The 25,368-nt window shown below is 42.8% G+C and overlaps 1 protein-coding gene across 5 annotated transcripts in view; it reads left to right on the top strand.

Moving 5' to 3' along the window:
• Window positions 1-25,368, top strand: part of ptprfb (protein tyrosine phosphatase receptor type Fb) — a 202,976-nt gene that overhangs the window by 47,024 nt on the left and 130,584 nt on the right. For all 5 annotated transcript variants that reach the window (XM_060906535.1, XM_060906537.1, XM_060906533.1 and 2 more), the window contains exons 3-4: window positions 2,027-2,172; window positions 3,271-3,412. In XM_060906535.1, the coding sequence (XP_060762518.1) occupies window positions 2,027-2,172; window positions 3,271-3,412 (288 nt within the window). The remainder of the gene's footprint in view (window positions 1-2,026; window positions 2,173-3,270; window positions 3,413-25,368) is intronic.

The raw sequence follows: 25,368 nt of genomic DNA, 5'->3' as shown, positions 1-25,368 counted from the left end.
AAAAAAAATTAAAAATGTAAATAAAATAAAAAGTATAAAAGTGAAATGCAGAGTAAAAGGAATAAATAAAATCCCAGAGAGTGGGAAAAAAAAAATAATGTGCAGGATTAAATGTTCAGGCTGAAAAAATATATAATTAATTATAATTTGCCCGTAAGTGTTTTAGCAGGTCTGATCTCATTAAATTTAATGTTTTATTAATTTTCTTTGGGTTTAATTAAAAAAAAGTTTAATTTATTTTTAAACTTCTAAAAGAGTCCTAGCGAGTTATTCAGGTTTCGATGATGTTAATTGGCCACTTTTAACAAATTTGTGTGTGTAAATGATTTTAATGACTAAAATGAGGTGTTTAGGTGCGGCTGTGTTTAACTTCAGTCATAGTTCCGTCAGTGATTACGGTGACGTGTGAGTGATCCTGGTGTTATAACGTGACGAGGACAGGAACCTGGCATTAGTGTTGACGGTGTGGAGACGTTTGTTTCGTCCCCTCGCGCTAAACTGAGACTTTTTATAAAAACTGCAGCTTTTATTGGTGACGTTACTGTCGAGCTGCAGAAACGACAAGTCAGTGACAGGTTTCAGATAAAGAGTTAAACCTGTGTGTGCGTGTGTGTCTTGCTTCATGTCCACAGGTGTCACGGTGTGTCTTGTGAAACCTGTTTCGTGTGTGTGTGTGTGTGTGTGTGTGTGTGTGTGTGTGTGTGTGTGTAAAGAGATGTGTTGTAACTTGGTCTGGACCAACACATGGAAAAGAAAACCTGTTTAGCCGCCACACACACACACACACACACACACACACTTTTAGTAAATAAAGTGTGTTTATGTTTATAGGTGTGTATTAAAGAGCTGGTAGAGTCGAGTGTGTTATTGGTTGTAAGAATTCTCTGATAAAAACTGTCTCGTCTGACGAGTGAAAACACGACGTTCGTTTTCTGATTATTTTTAGCGTAGCTGCGTGACATGGAGCTGCGATTTCAGCAATAAGCAGCATTTGAACTGTGATTTATTTATTTTTTTTCAATTCTGTGCAAATTAGATTCAACACTATAAATCAGCGATAAACCCAGACCGTTCCTGGAACCGATCCGGTGGAGCCGGCGGCCCGACGCTGATCCGGATCCCATCGTCCCTCTTTACCCTCCCAGTAAAGGTGCACAGAGACATGAGGAGTTAAATCCAGGCTGGAAGGAAGGAGTGAGCGGGTAGTAAAACTCACTCGTGTTGCTAATCTGATCTGAGAGTGAAGCGAGTGTGACGCTGAGTGTGTGACGCGTAACTCACACGGCCGAGTCGGTTTTCATGCTGATTACAGCGATGGAGAATGTGGGCTTCACTAGTTAGCTTCAGAAGGTCTATAACTACTGTTGGTTCTTATTGAAACTTAAAACAGCGCTAGACAGGCCACGCCCACAAGAGGCGAACTACCAATGACAGGAGAGTGTGAGCGTACGTTTAACCTTTAACCTTCAGCATCACTTCAGATTCACTCATCTGTAAGATATATTTTAACATGAACTATTAATACGTACATCTGTCTTTCTCTCCATTTTTCTCTCTCTCTGTATCCATCTGTATCTGCCTCTCTCTCTCTGTATCTGTCTCTCTGTTTCTCTCTCTCTCTCTCTATCCATCTGTATCTGTCTCTCCATTTCTCTCTCTCTCTCTCTGCATCTTTCTCTTCATTTCTCTCTCTCTGTCTGTGTATGTCTTTCTCTCTCTCTGTATCCATATGTATCTGTCTCTCCGTTTCTCTCTCTCTCTGTATCCATATGTATCTGTCTCTCCGTTTCTCTCTCTCTCTCTGTATCCATATGTATCTGTCTCTCTGTCTCTCTTTCTCTCTCTCTATCCATCTGTATCTGTCTCTCTGTCTCTCTCTCTCTCTCTCTGCATCTGTCTTTCTGTTCATTTCTCTCTCCATTTCTCTCTCTCTGTATCCGTCTGTATCTGTCTCTCCATCTCTCTCTCTCTCTGTATCTGTCTTTCTCTCAATTTCTCTCTCTCTCTCTCTCTCTCTCTCTCCCAGGTTTGCCGAGTTTCATTAAGACTCCGGAGGACCAGACGGGGATTTCAGGGGGCGTGGCCTCCTTCGTGTGCCAGGCGCTCGGAGAACCCAAACCTCGTATCACGTGGATGAAAAAAGGGAAGAAAGTCAGCTCTCAGCGCTTTGAGGTGAGGGGCGGAACGTAACCGTAAACGGATAAAAAGTACAATAGATTATATTGTATATGTTGGCAGGTTGCTGTAGTATCAGAGGAATAAAACACTTGGGTGTGCAGCTGTAGGGAAATAATCAACTTTGTGGCAGTAAGAGGAAGGCTGCTGTGGGAAATACTCGTCTCTGATTGGCTGCCAGGACTCTCTTCAGCTATTGGCTCGTCTTTATTCCATAAGTTTAAAAAAGTAACAGTGCGGATTTACGCTACAGTCTGTAGGTGTCGGAGTTAAAGAAAAGAAAACACCAGTGCGACGGTTGTTGTGTCGTAACCATAGCGACAAGCGTGTAATGGTAGTGTATTGATAGTTTTTTTTCGTTGCTTGATTAAATCTCGTGTTTAGAATAACTGACTTCGTGATGTATCGTTAGACTCACATTAAAGTTTGAGATGAAGATGAAGGAATAACAGAGGAAAAAAAAACAATAATAAAATTTATGGAAGAAAAATCTAATTTACGACACGCAAAATAAAATCCATAACCTTCCTCCGAGTGCATTATCTTTCTTCACCCTGACTGCTTCCCTGTTTACTCATCTCTTCTTATCCTTGTTCACTTTCTTTCTTATCTGCTGAAGTGTGTGTGTGTGTGTGTGTGTGTGTGTGTGTGTGTGTGTGTGTGAGAGAATGTAGCTGAGAGGGAGGAACAGAACGGCAAGTAATCTTCAAAAGAGAGATACGCATGCTAACCCTTCTTCTACCTCGTTATCTCACACTGTCTTTCTCACACACACACACACACACACACACACACACACACACACACACACACACACACACGTGCACGGGTGTGTCACGAGTTTTCAGCATACTGACCTTGTTTCTGGCGTGTGATTGGTCAGAAGAGAGTGTTGATTAATTTTCTGACAGTGTTGCAGCTGCACATCACATGTTCCAGCACATCATCGTTTCCATAGCAACAGCAGATGCTGCACTAATAATAAACAGATGAGACGTTTTCTGCGAGGAGACGTTAATTCATGGAGTGAAAGTTTTTGATGATGATGAGACCGAGGTCACTGTGTTCGCTTCCCTCCGTGTCTCCGCCCCCCAGGTGATCGATTTTGACGATGGCTCGGGTTCCGTACTGCGGATCCAGCCCCTGCGCACGCACCGAGACGAGGCCATTTACGAGTGTACGGCCACCAACAGCGCCGGGGAAATCAACACCAGCGCCAAACTCACCGTGCTGGAAGGTAGGAAACATTTCGTTCTTCCTCATCAAAGAAATTCAGCGTGTAAAACGACTCAGTGACGGAAAGCACTTCCGTTAGGGCGTATGTTTCGGATTAAGCAGATTAGATCTTTTCTCCACATATCGGTGGGTGTGGTCAGGGGTGTGTATTTGTGTTCTGATTTGATACTCGGGTTGCTGTTATTTCTCCCACAGCACTGCTGAATTCTGGAGTGTGATTGGTCAGTGTGTGTGTGTGTGTGTGTGTTTCACACTTTCGCAGCAGCGTGTTGTGTAAGAATCATCCAGGTGGAGGGGAGGAGCTCGAGTCCGTGCTCACCTCAGACATCAGGATGTGTTGGGGAAAATCCCAGTGATCTCAGGGAGTTCAGGAAATGTTAATCTGCTCGAGTTTATAAAAAGGAAAAGAAAAGTGGTGCGAAAAAACAAAAAACATCCAGAGACAGTTGTGGGAAAAGACATGCCGTGTCCAGCGTAGCCTCGTTTTCCTGTTGCGTAAATTTTGGTGTGTTGCGCATTCTGAAATGCTTTTCTGCTCACCACGTTTGTAAAGAGTAGTTTTTGAGTTGGCCTAACCTTCATGTTAGATTGAAGTTACGTTGTGTGCGTTTAAAAAAATTAAATAAATAAAAGTTAAGTGTTCCTGTTAAAGTGACCAGCGAGTGGATCTATAGTTGTAAATGTTGTGATAATAATCTACATTTCTGATTTACTTGATGCTCAAACGCTTCGACTGTAATCCTGCACTAATCTGATTCTCGTCTCCCAGCACGATTAGCGTCAACCTGCGAACATGTAACACGCTAATCGTATTCAGGATCTTTTTTTTTTTTTCCACGACGAGGGAGAGGAAAAATTTTGGACTTTAGCGATGGAGCCGAGCGAGAAAACCCCCCAGGACACGGAGAACGGAGTCTTTTTACAGGACGTTGCTTTGTACCGTGGCGATATTTCACGCTCGCGTCGGCACAAAAGAGAAGTTGATTGATGATTGCGCACTGGAATGACTCGTCCTGTTCGTCCCGCCGCGCGAGCTCTTAGGATGTTTAAAGCTTCACACGGCGAGCGAGAGGAGCAGGAACACGCCGCTGCCTGCCAGCTTCCTTTTTTTGTCTGCGTTTTGGTTTTGTTGATCGCAGCGTAAATCTGCACCTCGGAACCTTAAGGAGGCTGAGTACCAGCGCAGGTCAGAGGTCTCGTGTTGGAATCACTCGGGGGCCAATTACAGCGCTGGCGTTTTCGTTTAGATGGAGGGAGAAGAATCCGGAAAATGTAACGCAAAATAAATAAATAAAATAAATATGTGGGTGGTGTTAGCATTGCTTTGCTACGTGTTAATGATGAGAAGAGTTCAACTGCAGTTTGTGTTATTTATTTTATTTTTTTAGCCTCAATATGACATTTCTGAGCCTCAGGCTTTGACTCTTGTCCCAGATAGAGCTGAGTGCAAAACTTTGTCCCCCCCCCCAAAAAAAAAAAAAAATATATATATATATATATATACAGTGCTCGGTGTAAATGAATGCACCCCCTTTGAAAAGTAACATTTTAAACAATATCTCAATGAACACAAACAATTTCCAAAATGTCGACAAGACAAAGTTTAATAGAACATCTGTTTAACTTATAGCGTGAAAGTAAGGTTAATAATATAACTTAGATTACACATTTTTCAGTTTTACTCAAATTAGGGTGGTGCAAAAATGAGTGCACCCCACAACAAAAACTACTCCATCTAGTACTTTGTATGGCCTCCATGATTTTTAATGACAGCACCAAGTCTTCTAGGCATGGAATGAACAAGTTGGCGACATTTTGCAACATCAATCTTTTTCCATTCTTCAACAACGACCTCTTTTAGTGACTGGATGCTGGATGGAGAGCGATGCTCAACTTATCTCTTCAGAATTCCCCAAAGAAAATAATTTCTTTCCACCACAAAGGTGAAGGCTACAAGAAGATCAGCAAAGCTTTACTTATCAGTCAGAATACTGTAGCAAAAGTGGGACAAAAATTTAAGAAAGATGGAACTGCAACCATCTCACGGAGACATCCAGGTCGTCCACGGAAGTTACACCTCGACAGGAGCGTCTTCTGATGAGAAGGGTTGAAGAAAATCGTCATGCAAGTTCACTGCAGTTATCTAAAGAAGTAGAAAGCCAAACTGGGGTGACTATTTCCCGTGACACAATACGGCGTACACTGCAGAGGAATGGCATGCATGGATGCCGTCCACGAAAGAAGCCTCTCCTAAAGCCCAGGCACAAAAAAAGCCCACCTAGAGTTTGCCAGGGCCCATGCTGACAAAGATGAAGAGTACTGGGACTCTATACTCTGGAGTGATGAGACCAAGATAAATGTTTTTGGAACTGATGGCTTCAAAACTGTATGGTGTCGCAAAGGCAGAGCCTAATCTAGGGCGCGTAATACGCGATAATACGCGTTTTTTATCTGTCTGTCGCACATCCACTTTTTGGGCGCGAGAGTGATATCGCGTACCTATTCATTTTGTCGTGCATTTATAAGTAGAGAGCGTGTAGTCGCGTTTTACTGAATCTTGTGTGTATCAATTTGTCAGCACCAGCTAGCAAGCACTGCGGTAAATACAGCGTTGTTTACACACCAATCGGAAAATATCGGAAAGGACCGAAGTATTCCGAATGGTTTATTTAGCGGGTAAAACAGTTTTGTGAACTATTATATCATTGGTCACTGAACCGGAAGACAGTGTATCTCAACCTATCGTGTGAAGTGTTTTAAAAATACCCAAAAGCACATGGCATATCGCTCTGTCTCATCCAAACTTAACATTCAGAGCCTCCAGGATTTCGCGATTTGCAACATCAACGCAAATTCAACCAATCCCCGCGAATACAGGGCGGTGTTGCAATTCTATCCAATCACCGCAACTTTCCCGCAAATTTGACCAATCGTTGGCGTCATCTTGCGGTGACATCGACAAACTACCTTTCGCTTTACTTCCGTGTGTACGTTCAAGAGAAGCAGCATGTGTGCAGTGTTGCCAGATTGGGCGGTTTTAAGTGCATTTTGGCGGGTTTTGAACATATTTAGGCTGGAAAACATCAGCAGTATCTGGCAACATTGCATGATGTGCGAGTCAGTGTTTATGTAGGCTTAAATTCTGTTACTGAAAGTGTGTGATGTTTACAGTGAAGCACTGTGTGCACTTTATTATTTTTTACTTGATACAAGAAATTAATGGATGCCAACATTTTTGCCAAAATGGTATTTTATTTTCCATTGTTTAGGCAGCTTCAACATCATACTGTGAGATTCTGTTCAAATTGTTTTTTTTCTTCTATGAAGCCTGAGCCATTTATTTTATGAGTTTATAATTATTGTTTAATTTAGTCTTCAGGAGAGACTGCCTGCACACAGTACTAGTATTAATAGTTTTTTTCTTACATGAAAGCTGAGGCATTTATATTATATTTTAAGGTAACTTCATGTTGTGCTGTGAGGTTCTCTGCACTTTAACTTTTGAACCAACAGGTGCATTTGGATAAGTAAAGCCTATTTTTCTGCATTTTTGTAGTCCTGGTAATCTTTTACATTCTACATGATTGCTAGTTTTTTTTTTTTGAGTAATTTGTTTAATTTTTCTTGTTGAAAGTTCAATTTAGTATTATGTTAATGATATTCTAAAAGTAAAGATGAATAAAACTGTTCTGTTTATAGATGTACTCTTGAAAATATCTACCAATGTATTACTTATTTTTCTGTCCCCACTAACTGGAACAAATGAGGGATATTTTTACCCATGTTAATATTTTCTGTCCCCTGTTTCTACAACTAGTGAGGGATCTGTCCCCTATTTTCAAATTCCTAGATTAGGCTCTGAAAGGTACAAAGAAAAATGCCTGGTGCCTACAGTGAAACATGGTGGTGGCAGCATCCTTATGTGGGGCTGCATGAGTGCTGCTGGTGTCGAGGAGCTGCATTTCACTGATGACATCATGAATTCACAGATGTATTGCTCTATACTGAAAGAGAAGATGCTACCATCACTCCGTGCCCTTGGTCGTCGTGCACTTTTCCAACATGACTAAACACACATCTAAGGCCACTGTTGGATTTCTGAAGAAGAACAGGGTGAAAGTGATTCAGTGGCCAAGTATGTCTCCTGATCTGAACCCAATCGAACACCTATGGGGAATTCTGAAGAGACAAGTTGAGCATCACTCTCCATCCAGCATCCAGTCACTAAAAGAGGTCGTTGTTGAAGAGTGGAAAAAGATTGATGTTGCAAAATGTCGCCAACTTGTTCATTCCATGCCTAGAAGACTCGGTGCTGTCATTAAAAATCATGGAGGCCATACAAAGTACTAGATGGAGTAGTTTTTGTTGTGGGGTGCACTCATTTTTGCACCACCCTAATTTGAGTAAAACTGAAAAATGTGTAGGGGCGGCACGGTGGTGTAGTGGTTAGCGCTGTCGCCTCACAGCAAGAAGGTCCGGGTTCGAGCCCCGTGGCCGGCGAGGGCCTTTCTGTGTGGAGTTTGCATGTTCTCCCCGTGTCCGCGTGGGTTTCCTCCGGGTGCTCCGGTTTCCCCCACAGTCCAAAGACATGCAGGTTAGGTTAACTGGTGACTCTAAATTGAGCGTAGGTGTGAATGTGAGTGTGAATGGTTGTCTGTGTCTATGTGTCAGCCCTGTGATGACCTGGCGACTTGTCCAGGGTGAACCCCGCCTTTCGCCCGTAGTCAGCTGGGATAGGCTCCAGCTCGCCTGAGACCCTGTAGAAGGATAAAGCAGCTACAGATAATGAGATGAGATGAGATGAAAAATGTGTAATCTAAGTTATATTATTAACCTTACTTTCACGTTATAAGTTAAACAGATGTTATATTAAACTTTGTCTTGTCAACATTTTGGAAATTGTTTGTGTTCGTTGAGATATTGTTTAAAATGTTACTTTTCAAAGGGGGTGCACTCATTTACGCTCAGCACTGTGTGTGCGTGTGTGTGTATATATATATATATATATATATATATATATGAGTGATTCCACGCTTATGGGTACTGAAATGGGGACATGAACTTATTCACCTAAAACCATTTCTTTTTTTACCATCAGGTCACAAAACATGTAATCTTTAATGAATCACACACACACATCTCATTATCTGTAGCCGCTTTATCCTTCTACAGGGTCGCAGGCGAGCTGGATCCTATCCCAGCTGACTACGGGCGAAAGGCGGGGTTCACCCTGGACAAGTCGCCAGGTCATCACAGGGCTGACACATAGACACAGACAACCATTCACACTCACATTCACACCTACGCTCAATTTAGAGTCACCAGTTAACCTAACCTGCATGTCTTTGGACTGTGGGGGAAACCGGAGCACCCGGAGGAAACCCACGCGGACACGGGGAGAACATGCAAACTCCACACAGAAAGGCCCTCGCCGGCCACGGGGCTCGAACCCAGGACCTTCTTGCTGTGAGGCGACAGCGCTAACCACTACACCACCGTGCCGCCCTCTTTAATGAATGATGTGTTAAAAGATAACTTTAATTTTCTGAGATGTAATAAAAACATATTTATATGCCAAAGTCAGAACGTAACAGAAGTGTTGTGGACATATATATTCTCAATTTTAACAATGTAGAATTACTTTTTGAAACATAGGAAGGTGATGTTTTAGCAAATATAATTAATAAACATGTGTAGTAGAATAAACATACACATTCTTTCAATAAGATTAACATGGTATAGAGCTAGATTGTAATTAATTTGTAACAGACGCGAGATGGACAATCGTAACAGAAGTAATGTAACAGACATCATTTTGGAACTCATAGGCTTGACTTTGGCATATAAATATGTTTTTATTACATCTCAGAAAATTAAAGTTATCTTTTAACATATCATTCATTAAAGATTACATGTTTTGTGACCTGATGGTAAAAAAAGAAATGGTTTTAGGTGAATAAGTTCATGTCCCCATTTCAGTACCCATAAGTGTGGAATCACTCATATATATATATATATATATATAAATTGTAAATAAAAACGGAATGCAATAATTTACAGATCTCAAAAACTGATATTGTATTCACAATAGAACACAGACAACATATCAAATGTCGAAAGTGAGACATTTTGAAATTTCATGACAGCAACACATCTCAAAAAAGTTGGGACAGGGGCAATAAGAGGCTGGGGTATATAATGTGTACAGAAAGACATGAATCAAAGAGAAATAATTTTAGAATGAGTAAAAATATAAAGACGTACTATCTAACGGTTAGGTTACTGTCTAATGGTTTAACGGTTTCAACATTTGAAAGTAAAGGTAGGTGATTTATTTATTACACCGTTACACCGTATGCTCTGACATGCTGTAAGGCAGCGTAGAGGTTTATTACGCTGGTTCCTGGATCCACTCAACAGCCTGAAGTGTCAGGAATTTGACTCAGCGATCATCTCTCTCTCTCTCTCTCTCTCTCAGCAAGTCGACTCCTGCACCGTGAGTCACTTCGTCATCTGTCTTTCTGAAATGTTCTCAAAGCCGTCCTGCTGCCGCGTCAGCGTCATCACCTCGATGCTGGTTAAAGCTCCCAGCAGGTTCCAGGGAAAACATTACGCTTAATTCAGCTCCTGATGGTGTGAGAGGCAGGCCTCTGCTCTTCAACCGTGCCATTCTGTGGAGGCGAGTGTAAAAAAAAAAAAACATTGAAGAAGGAAAAAAAACCCTGTGCCATGCTTGTGTAATGATCACACTCTGCTCACCGCAGGACCTCCGTCTGCGTCTCGCAGCCATTAGCCCAACGACACATCGAGCTTTGAGTCGAATGTGATGGTGATTACGGGGTAAAATTCATCCCGACTTGTGACATTCGATGACGGAAGCTAAAAGGAGAGGTGCTCCAACCAGAGATGATCTAATTTTACGCTTGTCGCTGCAGTAAAGCACTGAACAAAGCAGGCCTTTGAAGCTCAATGTGAGCAATTCCTCCTGGTGAAACTCGCAAGCAGCACACATGCACAAAAATAATCAAAAAATACAGAGGTTCTCATGCTGAGAGAATTTCTCTGATGTTACATCCAGCCATCCATCCAGCGTTCCTGCTCATCATCATCTTCCTCCAACTTTCAACTCCTGAACCTCTTTCACTGGAAGTTGGGCTTTTTTTTTTTTTCATCGACTCTGACTTGCCTGAACACGACCTGGTGCTTGATGGCTAAAATGATAATCCTGATTATTTTTGTTATTCAGTCTTGAGATTAGGGCGGCACGGTGGTGTAGTGGTTAGCGCTGACGCCTCACAGCAAGAAGGTCCGGGTTCGAGCCCCGTGGCCGGCGAGGGCCTTTCTGTGCGGAGTTTGCATGTTCTCCCCGTGTCCGCGTGGGTTTCCTCCGGGTGCTCCGGTTTCCCCCACAGTCCAAAGACATGCAGGTTAGGTTAACTGGTGACTCTAAATTGAGCGTAGGTGTGAATGTGAGTGTGAATGGTTGTCTGTGTGTCAGCCCTGTGATGACCTGGCGACTTGTCCAGGGTGAACCCCGCCTTTCGCCCGTAGTCAGCTGGGATAGGATCCAGCTCGCCTGCGACCCTGTAGAACAGGATAAAGCGGCTACAGATAATGAGATGAGATGAGTCTTGAGATTATTTATCACAGTTAGGCGTAAAACAGTGTTGGTGCAGTTCACAAGAAACGTTGTATTTAACTGTATTTACAGTGGTGCTTGAAAGTTTGTGAACCCTTTAGAATTTTTTATATTTCTGCATAAATATGACCTAAAACATCATCAGATTTTCACACAAGTCCTAAAAGTAGATAAAGAGAACCCAGTTAAACAAATGAGACAAAAATATTATACTTGTTCATTTATTTATTGAGGAAAATGATCCAATATTACATATCTGTGACTTTCAAACACCACTGTACAGCATCACACCTGCGTTTCCTCGAGTACAGCTCCGGGTTTAAAGAGAACAGAATATTTTGATGATTTAACGCACTGGCATTAATAACACAACCAGAGTGATGTTGAATTCTGGATTCTGATTGGTCAGAAGGTGTTGATTAGTGCTGTATTACAGTAAAGCTGTAACTTTAAGTTTTCCGACATCTTCATTCAGGATGGACGAGTTTACGCTTCTTTACGGTTTTTCAGTAACAAAAAACAAAACAAAACCGCAGCTTATTGTTTGTCATTAACTTGAAGAGAGAGAAAAGGAAAAGGGTCGTGAAGGAACAATTGATTATTATCTCATCCGGCCGACAGGTGATGAGTTTAATGCCATCATGTGTTGTCCGTCGTCCATCTGGCGTCGTCCACATTTCACGAAAATCACTTCTCCCTCAGTTCTTCACCGATTTTGGTTCTTTGTGGTATGAAGGTAGGGGAACATAGGGTGCATATAACGTCTACCCAGATTTGCTTCATTACAATTATTAATGAAGTTATGGACTAATTAAGCCTTAACTCTTTACCCCTTAATGACGACATATGACCCCGTGTATAGCCCATAATGACGACATACGACGCCTTGTCTAAAACCTTGTCTTTAGACTTTGTTTTTTGGTAAATATATTCTGAGGGTGAACAGTATATCCATATACAAGGGTGGCTGTAGCAACTGCTTTAAGGGGTAAAGAGTTAAAGAGCAGTTCAACAAAAAAAATGCTTCTTTTCTAAATATGTCGGGATTCCTAGGGTGGATATCGCTTCTATATATCGCTTGTATATAGTGTATAGAGCTCACAACATTTATTGCATAAGGTGGCCCACTTTAGATCGTTCCTTCTGGACTAGACGAGGCCGGCGTGAGCTACACCGTCACTGACGCTCTCGTTTCTGCTATAACATAAACGAGAAACAGTGACACGCTAAAAACGGATAAAACCGACAACGTCGTTTAATAAATAAAAGTTGTGATTGTTGGCAAATTGCTGTTGTGTAAGAGGAGTAAAACACTTCAGGACGCGTTTTGATTTCATCCTAACAGCCGTATCACGGCTATATGATGTATATTGGGTATTTTATATACGGAATATGATCATACAGAGGGTCCTGAAGAGACCAAAGAGATCAGATTGTCAACTCAAATCCAAACTTTATTGAACTGAACGGTTTTTTGAGATCACGCGGCAGATCACAAGCCACAAATCTCATCTCGTCTCATTATCTGTAGCCGCTTTATCCTTCTACAGGGTCGCAGGCAAGCTGGAGCCTATCCCAGCTGACTACGGGCGAAAGGCGGGGTACACCCTGGACAAGTCGCCAGGTCATCACAGGGCTGACACATAGACACAGACAACCATTCACACTCACATTCACACCTACGCTCAATTTAGAGTCACCAGTTAACCTAACCTGCATGTCTTTGGACTGTGGGGGAAACCGGAGCACCTGGAGGAAACCCACGCGGACACGGGGAGAACATGCAAACTCCGCACAGAAAAGCCCTCGCCGGCCCCGGGACTCGAACCCGGACCTTCTTGCTGTGAGGCGACAGCGCTAACCACTACACCACCGTGCCGCCGCCACAAATCTTAATTACGATAATAGCTACAATGACTTGTGCGTTCTGAATCTTTATCCGAGACGTAATGACTTAATATCAAAGAGGAAACTGTTGCGCGTGACCGCCTCGCTGCTGCTGCTGATGACTGAATTCAGTTCTTTCTTCGTTATTTTTCCCTGCAGCCGAAATGAAAACGCACCATCGTCATTTCTAATCCCGATGTTGTCATGGCTACAATCCCGTCTTCTGTGATAGATGAGTGAGCCTGTCTCATCACCTGGGCAGACAAAAAAAACTGTCTCGCGTTTCTTCCTGGACTTCCCACAGTTCCCTGGGGTAGTTTGCATGAAGGATCGATCTGTGGAAACTTCCTGTCATTACTCGCCATTCCGGTTTGTTATTCCGTTGCGGTGTTTCATACTCATAAAGCTGTGACGAACATCTGAATCCTCTGTCTGTCTGTCTGTCACAGTGACACACAGCCCAGCAGCGTAATTGATACACATGACACACAGACTGTAATTTGGAAGATTTCAGTCTGTACTGCGTGTCAGGAAAACAAATTATGGTGCACGGGATTACAAGAGTTCGATATGTCCTCTCCATACATTACAGCCTTTTGGTTGACTCTGAGGCAACGAGCGACTGCAACATAATACGAGTCATAAATATTTCAGGGAGTAGCGGGAAAGTACAACGGCTCCGGTTTGTAAATGGTGCTCGAATCGCACATTAAGCCTGAGAATAATGAACGCACATTACACTTTTATTCCACTCCTAACAAGGCTTTTGTACGTTCCCTTCACTTCCCCTGAAATGACAATACACAATCCATGCTTACTGAATAAACGCACTCGAGAGCCCTTTCTGCCGGAAGCTATCACGCGTCCCTGCATTCATTTTCTCACGCGATAAACAAATTGGCTCACCACCCTTCTACAGGTGTGGTCTCCAACTGCCTCCACGTCTCCAGCCAACAGCATGTCACAAGTTTAATTTCTCTCACCATCTGCTGGCTGGGAGCCCGGCACCGTAGATCATCGGCGTTTTGACAGATACAAACTGCATCTGTCGAGAGAGGCCTCTCCCAAGGACTCGTACAATATGGCTGGGTGGAATCACAGTCTGTGCTCACTCGCTGCCTGAACCTCCCTCATCTTCAAGGACTTTGGAGAAGGATTATAAACACCGGAGTTGGATCAAAACAAGGGATAGGTTTGGCACATGATCAAACGTAATTACCCTCATGGTAAGTTTTTCAACAATGGGGATTGAATGCAGATCCTTTCTGGTTTTGAGCGTTCATTGTTGGAAGGCAAGAGCGCATGACATCGCCTCCAGTCATCACTTCAGAATGGCAACAATGCGGGACCTGACAGCTTTGGTGAAGACCAGCTGGAGGTTATGACCCATACCTCTGGACCCTTGGCAGGACTGGGATTCAAACCAAACTGGAAGTCCAGAGCCTTCACAGCTGAGCCACTGAACAAAACATTCTTTTAATCAGCTGCAGGTACTTGATCAAGGCAACCAATGTAAAAGTAGCCTCGTCTGACAAGCTAGTGGTACCGGAACCCTTCATATCAACCCCCAAGCCCTAAGGTTTAAGGTCTCCCCATCAGGATACTCCAGTGCCACACTTTCCCTGCACTTACGTCCAGAATTAAAATGCTGACACTTACTAATAAAACAACTAAAGGAACCCAAACCTACCTGAAGGTGCTTATTAAACCCTGCTTTCCACCATGCTTCCTGGATGTTGATGTCAAGTGTGAATATCCTTAACATTGCATTAAATTAATGACATTTAGCGGACGCTCTTATCCAGAGTGACGTACAACTTACCCGGAGCAGCATGGGGAGCAGTTGGGGGTTCGATGTCTTGCTCAAGGGCACTTCAACCATTCCTGCTTGTCCAGGGAATTGAACCAGTGACCTTTTGGTCCCTTGGCAGGACCGGGATTCAGCTCCAACTGGAAGTCCAGAGCCTTAACAGCTGAGCCACTGAACAAAACATTCTTTTAATCGGCTGCAGGTACTTGATCAAGGCAACTAATTTAAAAGTAGTCTCCTCTGATAAGATGGTGGTACCGGTACCCTTCATATCAAGCCCCAAGGTTTGAGGTCTCCCCATCAGGGCACCCCAGTGCCACTTCCCCCATGGATTCCCCTTAATCACAGACGCTTATACAACGCAAAATGCATATCCACATGGGGACCAGATAAAGAGCAGGAAGTCGAGGGTTAATAACATTCCTCAAGGATTCAATCAGATTCTCTTGCAGTCCTGGGATTTTTTTTTAACCACTTTGACAACATTACAGTTTACTCTGGTCTCAGATTCTGAAAGCTGTTGCCCATTATACCGCAACGTTGTTGAGTTCTGGGTTCCGATTGGTTCGAAGGTGTTGATTCATCAGTTTTCTCTAACAGCAACTCTGACAATGGTGCAGGTTTAGATTATATTAAAATTAACGTGCTTGTTTGAATACGGGGGCGGCACGGTGGTGTAGTGGTTAGCGCTGTCGCCCCACAGCAAGAAGGTCCGGGTTCGAGCCCCGTGGCCGGCGAGGGCCTTTCTGTGTGGAGTTTGCATGTTCTCCCCGTGTCCGCGTGGGTTTCCTCCGGGTGCTCCGGTTTCCCCCACAGTCCAAAGACATGCAGGTTAGGTTAACTGGTGACTCTAAATTGAGCGTAGGTGTGAATGTGAGTGTGAATGGTTGTCTGTGTCTATGTGTCAGCCCTGTGATGACCTGGCGACTTGTCCAGGGTGAACCCCGCCTTTCGCCCGTAGTCAGCTGGGATAGGCTCCAGCTCGCCTGCGACCCTGTAGAACAGGATAAAGCGGCTAGAGATAATGAGATGATATGAAATGTTTGAATACGTTATCGTTTCTATAGTAACGGCTCGTTCACAGGGACTGGTCCAGAAAACTGTCGATGTGGTGAAGTTTTCTGGAAGGAGATGTTTGTTTATGGATGGATGGAGTCAGTGATGTAAGACTATCAGTAGTCTTCTCGTTAATTGATGCATTTAATCTTTTTCCGTGAAACACGTTCTCACTTCCTTTATAGCAGCTATAAACAGCTGTTCTTTCACTTGTCAGGCTTTTTTCTCTCCAAGTTAATCAGGCAAAAAAGCGCAGCTTGTCAGCTCGTCTTTGTTTCTGAGAAATGGCAAAGAAGCGTAAACTCGTCTGTTGTGAAGATTACAGAAGGCACTGACACTGGAGACTCCGTCCATATAATAAATGTAAATCAACGTTTCCTTTCAGAAACTGTAGAGCGTCAGGGACTCTGTTACACACGTGTGTGTGTGTGTGTGTACAGTTTGATATTTTTTTAATTTCATATTAAATATCTTTCATTAGTGATAATAAATGGCTATCAGCATTGTTAAAATGTTAATGAGTGAAGGCTGTCACAAGCAGGTCATGAGTTAATTTGCGCCGGGAGACTGCAAAATCACTTATAAAGGTCAGAATGCACAACACAGAAGGAAAACGCGCGGGAATTGCACCAAGCCGTTTCGTTTAATCGCTCTAGACGGAGGCTGCTTTAATGTGTCTGTGGAAAGGTGATGAGAATCGAGACACATGGCAGCTTGTGTTAATTAAATCCCTCTCGCCCCGGTTCGGGTGACAGGTCTTACTTATGCTTTTGCTCGGAGAGAAATGAACAACCCACAGATCAAACAAATCCATCTCCGCAGCGAGGCAGCTCCCGTTTACGGCTTGATAAAAAGAGCAGAAAGGCGCGGGTTAATCAAACTGACGTCGCTGTCGTCTAACAACAAGCAAACTTCACAGCGATAAATATTTGAAAGTCAACAAATCGAGCTTTTCTTTTTCTGTAATTTGCAAAAGCACCAAAGTGAAAAGGCCAGTCTTCCTCCAAAATCCAGCAGAGTGATGATTTCACTCCTTGTGTCTCGCACTGCTGTTACACCGTGACTCCAGTGCAGTCTGCTTCCTCAATTATCACATCCTAAAGAACAAACAGAAAAAGCTTTGTGCACGTGACATGGTTTTCACCACAACATTCCAGGCGCTGACGAACTCTGGGGCTCGGCGACTCCTCGCTACGCTCCTGCAGCGACCAGACACAAATGTGAACGTGAACAATTTTCGCAGTCCATGAGCAATCATCTAAACCCTGATATTTTCAAGAATGTTTGCTTTTCTTTGCACTGAACTGAGTAGTGTGAAATTAATTGGCAGTACAGCAATGAGAAGCAGACAGTGAAATCAAATTTCATTTCCTGTCACACGCAGCAGATCCCTGAATCCAGTTTATCGTCTGTGAGAAATGTTTGCGATGACAAACTGTCAAATGTCATGAAAAATGAAAAAAAAAATGGAGACATATAGAAAAATGTCCTTTTATTTTATCCACATTCACTGGATATGAGCAATTGTGCGCTCTGATTGGCTACTCTGCTACTAGGATATCGGCTCATATACCGTGAGTAGAGAAAAACAAAATGGTGGAGCGTGTTGCTGAACCAACCGAGGACAAAATAAAAACTACTCGAAAACAAAACCACAAAAATTATCAAGTACAGGTAGTCGTCGACTTATGACCTATGTGACTTACGACCGATCGACTTTATGACCGTCTGGTTATGACTGGCAAGTGTTTCCCAGCTGAGCTAGCTGAGCGTACGACAGTTTCCGCCCCAGCTCCCGGCAGCGCCCAGCATCCAGCCAGTGTTGCCAGATACTGCTGACAGTTTCCAGCCCAAAATATGTTCAAAACCCGCCAAAATGCACTTAAAACCACCCAATCTGGCAACACTGCATCCAGCCTCTTCTATTATGTGTGCAGTGTTTTGCTGGACAAACAACGAGTGAGCTACAGCGCACGTGTGGCTTAACCAGATGTTGTGCTATAACGTGCGCAGCTGGTAATCAGAGTAACTTTCACTTTTCTGTTCTGTTACACTGTTCTGTGTCCAAAATGAAAAGTTAGTTTTCAACTGTTCAGCTAAAAAAAAAGTTATTAAAGGTCCCATGGCATGAAATTTTCACTTTCTGAGGTTTTTTTAATGTTAAAATTAGTTCCTCTGACCTTCTTAAGTCACCCCAGTGGCTAGAAATGTCATAATGTGTAAACCAAACTATGCCCACCCTTTGTCAACATTTGAGAATGGCGCGTCAAAATGGCGCGTTGATAGGCTCTTCCCTTTACTACGTCAGCAAGGGAGATGATCCCCACGCCCCCCCTCTGGATTCCCACCCAGTGTATGGATTGCCCGCCCAGCTCAAAAGTTGCCACCATAGATACGTCAATTCAATTTTGTAGTGAGGAGACCATAGAGGACACAACAACATGGCACCACCTAAGCAAGCAAAACATGGAAATTGCGCTGTACATGGATGTGACAACACAGAAAGGAGTCTGTTTTTACTGCCGACGGGAGAGCCCCTGAAGACGCAGTGGCTTAATTTTATTTACTTCAATAATACGTCATCGAGTCTACCTAAGACGGTGTATGTTTGTCGGAAGCATTTTCCTGAGGAATGTTTCCACAACTTGGGACAGTACAGGGCAGGTTTTGCACATCAACTGTCACTGAAGCCTGGGTCCGTACCAAGCATCCCTGCCGCATCAGCAGCAAACACCGAACAAGTAAGTGTATAACTGTTAAGTCGTTTTGCCGTGTTTTAAAATCGGTGTGTTAGCCTTGCAATGGCTACATTAGCTGTGCAGCTAACCGCTTCCTGCAGTTAGCCAGGTACTCTGCGCTACAAAACCAAAAAGCATGCAGCATGCTCGAAAGCTTGGACTGTTGCTTGACCTGCCATTGCTACTGTTCACACACAGGTAGCATGCCCGCAGCTTGGTCAAGCCCTTCCCCCTCCCCCCATGGCCCGCCCCCACCCTCTACCCTTCCCCGCCTCCATGCTTCTCATTAGCAAAATGACGCACTGGGAAAAGCGCTGAAATGGGGCTTTCTCCCAGGAGGCTATATCTACGTGCCGAGGGTTCATTTCGAGAAAGGCTGCGGATATAACATCCGGAAACCTCCACGAGCCCGTTTAAAGCATCAACAAACCACCATGCCATGGGACCTTTAAAACGATTGTGTTGTTGAAATGATGTGTTTGCAATTTATTTATAATCAAAAACTGATACAGGTGGATGAAAGAGTGATAGTGTGATAAAAAAGTACTATACTCGTACTACTGAGTGATAAGAAGTCCTAGTGAATGCTTGATAAGTAGACAATAATAAATAATTAGGTGTATTTTTCGGCACGCGCACTATGACTCAGAATAATATACCGGCAAGAAATAAAAGTTACTTTCACCCCTGAGTATGCAGTGTTTGACTTAAACCAAATAATGAGCCAAGGTAATGACATAAGAAAATGTTGATAAAATAAGACTTTAAGATGATTACAATATCATTACACATCACAATATACTTACGTTCATTTAACATAGGCCGACTTACGACCAGATCGGTTTACGACCGGTCAGTCGTAACCAAACACAGTCGTAAGTCGACGATTACCTGTATATAAAAGAAACAGAAATGGCTAAAAGAATATAGGGTGCCCCCCCCCAAAAAAAGTCTCCTGTTCCACACTCCAGCCCAGTCGGTGGCAATAATGCACCTTTAAAGTTGGTTTGCCAACCACCAAAAATCCCTAAAAAAGAAGAAAACCCCCCAAAATACAAAAAAGCAACAAAATATGGAATGAAAGTATTTGATGGTAAGAACGTATCTTTATTTTTCAAGAATTATTTTCGCATTTTTCACAAATTGCTCCTGTCTTGTTTGTTTACATTCCTAGTGGAAATTATTTTGTTGGACATTTTGTATAAAGTTTTTATTTATCAAATTTGCAAAAAAAAATGCTCCATTTCTCAAAATCCAGTGAATATGGAGAGAATAAAACAGTTATTCCACTCAATCTCGTCGTACATGGATTATAGACAACTCGGTGCTACGCGCCTCGTCAGCGATCAGCTCACGTACGACTCGATTTCATGGAATAACTGTTCAATATCTTCTCATTATACCTCCAGTTCTCTTTGCGGAACAGACGAGCCTCACTGTTGATCCTTCCTTTGCATTTTTCTGTTTATTTTTTCCTCGTCTCCGTACTTTGTGACAGATCTCGCGATAGGCTACCGTAGCGTTTATTCCGAGATCTGACCAGGTGAAAGTTGAGGTAGCACGTGTGATCCCGGTCCCTGAACGATCGCTACGTCTGCAAAACAGATCGCAGGCGATAAAAGTGGTTAGCGATTCTACGATTTTGGAAATGCATTCGGAGTGTAACATGAGGAATAAAACACCTTCTGGGTGTGAGGTTGGAGGAAAATAATCAACGACAGGGTGCTGTGATTAAGCGGAGATTCTCTTACCTGTTACGTTTTATACCACAGCAATTGTACGAATCGGAGCTCATGTTAAATGTTTATAAATCTGCTCTTGATTATGGCACTGTGCTTCAGATACCACTGCAAATGATCTCACTTTGCCTTAAAGTCCATTACAGCGAGCAGAAACGTTATTCTGTTCATCAGCGCTCGTTACTGCTCTCGCAGCTCCGTACGTTCGTCCATGACGGCGTATATAAAGGCTGTGTTCCTGTGCAGGGCTGTACATCACGCCGGAGAGTCGGGGGGAGTTGGAGGGTGGATATAAAAGAGAGATAGCGAGTGGGAGGTGAGGGGGAACAGACACCGCCGGCCCGTATTGATTAAGTACCTGTCAGCTGGGGGACTGAAGCTGAATATTTTGCCTGGCGAGAAAAAGTGTATTATTTTAAAGGTCACGGCTTGCATTACACCTCTTTCCTCCACAGCCGAGTCGGATAAACAGCATGTTGTTGGAACGCAGCCAAGAACAGCGCACCGCCTCCGTCAGGCTCAACACTCGTACGTTTTATTTACTCTTTACTGAAGTGTGATGATGTGGAGAAAGATCAGCGGGCCAAGGAGCTCGAGCAAACACGCTCAGCAGTTTACACTCGTATTAGTCGCGTTTACGCACGAATATTACAAACCGAATATTATAAATCCGCGCCGGTTGGCAGGAATCATTTATAATCTGACAGTTTTTTAGTCACGGGTCTCTTCTGAGGAGTTTTAATAACATGCATTGTTTTCTCAACCTGCGTTCACTTCTAGCGTTAAACGTTCCAAACAGCTGACAGGAACAAGCAGGAGGTTTGCTGCCGCCGTGACGTTCGGATCGCGCTGCCGACCGAACACGCTTTACAAGCAGATTATAATTAGAGTAAAATGTTTAATTTTTGTCATCAGAATTATTTTACGGTTCTTGAGCCGATGGATTTGTCACTCTGAAACTAAAGGCTGCTCTTTGACAGCGTTGATTACAGACAGCCGACGTGTTTCCTGTCGTTCAGCTGAAATGATGACATTTGAATGTGGACCTGAGTGATGAATGAGGTGCGCTGTGTTCCCAAGAGAAGAAAAAATTCATTCCAAGTCAGGTTGGGAGGCGTTTATATGAGCGGTGTGTGTTTTCAGAAAAAAGAAAGAAATTAAAACACGCGTTTATTTATTCTATACACATTCACTGGATATGAGCAGTCGTGCACTCTGATTGGCTACTATACTACTAGGATATCAGCTCATATACCGTGAGTAGAGTAAAACAAAGTGGCGGAGCGTGTTGCTGAAGCAACAGAGGATGAAATAAAAACTCGAAAACAAACCGCCAAAAAATACAAAAAAAAAATCAACAGAATATGGAATGAAAGTATTTGATGGTAAGAATGTATCTCTTTTTTATTTTTTAAGAATTATTATCATTGCGTTTTTCACAAATTGCTCTGGTCATTTCGCCGGTTTGTTTACATTCTAAGTGGAAATTTTGTCGGACGTTTTGTATAAAGTTTTTATTTATCAAATTTGCAAAAAATAAAAATGCTCTGTTTCTCAAAACCCAGTGAATGTGGAGAGAATAAAACAGTTATTCCACTCAATCTCACTGTACAGGGGTTATAGACAACTCGGTGCTACGCGCCTCGTCAGCTATCAGCTCATGTACGACTCGATTTTGTGGAATAACTGTTAGTTGTGTTTCTGGTCAGAATTGTAGATCAGGTGGACTTTTTAACCCAGTTCATAATTTGCTGCTTGTATTTGGGAAACTTCTTATATCTCATTTTCTGTTTAGGATTTGGGAAGATTTTGTATTTTAAACTACTTGAATGACGTAATAAGACTGGACTCATGAATAAATGCTAAATCTTTATCCCTCCTTCCATCGCTCGTCTGGTATTTAAGGTGTTGAGTTAAGAATCAGAAGGATCTGCGTTCAAATCCCAGTTAAATATGAAAAAAGGTTTTTTGTTTTTTTTAAATGCTAATTATTTGGCGGATAGGAACAGACAGACAAGAGGAAATACTCAGTAGGTGTAGACAGACAGGAAGTGGATGAAAGAAAGCGAGACAAAAGAAGTGATGGAAAGAATCTTCCCTTTTATGAATCTTAGATAATCCAAAATTTTACCGAGGTTGGAAATTGTGAACTAGGGTAAAAATTTTAACCCAGGTAAAAAAAAAAAAAAATCACCTTGGTTGAAATTTTTTGACCTCTAACACATCTCATTATCTGTAGCCGCTTTATCCTGTTCTACAGGGTCGCAGGCGAGCTGGAGCCTATCCCAGCTGACTACGGGCGAAAGGCGGGGTACACCCTGGACAAGTCGCCAGGTCATCACAGGGCACCTCTAACACACAGATATATACAGGGAGAATGTGCATGATTTGATATTTAATTAGATATTCAGTGTTTGTCCTTTACACTCGCCACTACTGCCTTTTTTGGAGAACAACAAGGACTTTTTTTTTGCAGTAGAGTAAGTTATGTATTTATGGAGTTCCTGTGAGTCCTAGCACATCAGCAGCTGCACTAAGGGTGTTTTCACACTTGGTCCCTTTCAGCCATCTAACCGAACTCAGATCGATGACTCAGCATTTTTTGCGCATATGCGAACACTCCAACCGTACCCAGACCCCTTTAAAGCGAACCGAACTGAGACCACCTCAGGAGGTGGTCTCAGTACGGTTCGCTAAAAATCAACGGTACGGTTCGCCTAATCTGCGCACTGTGAACAAAAAGCGCACCGGGTTCACTTCGCCTTTTTCACTGTAGTTTAACCTTCTTCGTTTGCCGTAGTTGGTCACGTGACTGTAGCAGGGAAACTCAACTTCCTTTTGGAACTTACCACAGCCGCTTTACAGTTCTCTGAACTTACTGACTGATGAGTCGGCCACAATAATATAACTATATATATAAAAATATATTAATATAATATATTATATATATATAAATATATAATATAATAAATGTATTTTCCTTAATCCGCACTATTTTGATCAAAGAATAGACCCCTTCGCATGTTTGTAAACAAACCGACCGTTGCCAGGATGTGCGCGCAGCCTGGACCCAGAAACAATGGCGCTGCCCATAGACCGGCATTATGAGCTGTCAGATTATGCCAAACAATTGTCGTTACAAGATCGAGAATGCTACATAAATAAGTTAACTCTAACAAGTGGACATCGCCTACCGGATCCGTATTTAATTAAAGAGTGGACGGACGATGTTAGTAAGTTCCCTGGTATACAATGGCCAGATATATACTCGCAGCGGCGCGGGAAGACATTGTCAGCAGGGGGTGCTGTGACGTGACCTGGGACATTTTTTTGAAGGAGGGTCTGGGGGTCCTCCCCCAGAAAATTTTGTATTTCTTAGATGCAATTTCCTGCGTTTTAACCAATCAGGCGTCCGAAATCCTTTTAAGCTTGCAATTGCAATATTTCGTTAAACTGCCTACTACTTATAGGCCTAATCCGTAAAAACGACGTTTTTTTGAGTGATGACGGAAGAATCTGAAGCTTGTCTGTCAATGACAATTCTCAGTTAACACGATTACGAAGGACAGGTTATTTTAGAAGCAGAAGCGCACAGCTGTGGTTTAACAGTCGCAGGTTTTACATCTGCTCTAGATAAACTGAAGGAGACGCGGATTCCACCCGATTACAGCCTTACATACCCACATCCAGTCAAGCGAGTGTGCATTTCAAATACAGTAGTTAGTCGCACGCACACACACACACACACACACATGAAACAGAACAACACTCTCGCTGGAACAACACAAACACCATGGTTCTCTCAATCAACAGGCCGAAATCCATGAACCCACTCATCCTACTACTATGGGTTAGTGACACTAACTTAGTGTTCTATTGCAAAAATCACTCATAAAAGTGATGCAGCGGTATTTCACACTCTCCATTAAGAAAAGTAAAAGTAAAACATGATGAGCATGGACACACCGTTTTAAACGAACATTTTTTAAGACTGTAGTTACATCTGAGTCAACTTCAAAGCACGATGCTAGCAACACCTGCACATGTTCAAGGCATACCAAATAGGCTCAAGTGAACACGACACAGCGGGCAAAATTAATAACCAAATGGCCTTACCTTAAAACGCTGTCTTGATCATATGACTTCTCGCAATTATTCCACTTAAATCCACACGGTTTAACACACCCAACGCAGATACCAAACTGGAAATGTGCTAACATTGTATTTCTCTACAGACGGTCGACTCATACTCGCTTCCTGTTGTAATTTCGCGCGCTGAAAAGCTGAACGTCAACGTCACGACAAAAAAAATTCTGATGGTCCACTAGGCTACATATTAAGTTATAAGTTTTAATTAAATCCTTTTTTAAATAACTAAAATGTAGCCCTCATCATCCTACATCTAAAACATGACATATAAAATCAGCAGAGCCAAATGAAAACAAATAAATAAGCAAATATATTTTCACGTAAGTTTTGTTTTATGTTCATGTCAGTTTTGAGGGTCCACCACCAGGGGGTGCTGCCGCACCCCCCGCACCCCCAGTTCCCGCGCCGGTGTATACTCGTACCTTATTGACAAGACTTCAGTGTACACCCACGAAAAACTTCGTGCCTACAAGTCTTTAGACGCATATGATTGTTATGTGCGGGCATGTACAACTTGATTAACAATGGGACATTCATATTCATTTTGTTTTAATCAAATTATGCCAGTGATGTGATGGCAATGTGGCTTTAGCTACAACAGCAAATACCAACACTAAACAGCAATTTGCAGGAGGTGATGGCATGAAAGGAATGATAGTGTAAAGAGTGCAGCTAAGAGAAATCAGAGCTGCGTAAAAAGCGAGAGGCAGAGAGCAGAAATGAAACTGAACGGGGCGGGAGCTAGGTTAGAGCAGTCAACGTAAGTTGGCATTTAGAGCGAGGGCACACAATTTTACCTTTCCATCCTTGCTTTAAAATTGTGATTTTCGGCAGACACAAATAATGATGGCACAAAATCTGGACTGCTTGAGTCAAGCGAGACCTCTCCTACAAACAAAACTGCATGCAAAGCTAAGTTAACATGCTAACAATATTCAT

The sequence above is a fragment of the Neoarius graeffei genome, chromosome 23, assembly GCF_027579695.1.
Source record: "Neoarius graeffei isolate fNeoGra1 chromosome 23, fNeoGra1.pri, whole genome shotgun sequence".
NCBI classification, from domain to species: Eukaryota; Metazoa; Chordata; class Actinopteri; order Siluriformes; family Ariidae; genus Neoarius; species Neoarius graeffei.
This window is presented reverse-complemented; position numbering and strand designations above follow the sequence as displayed.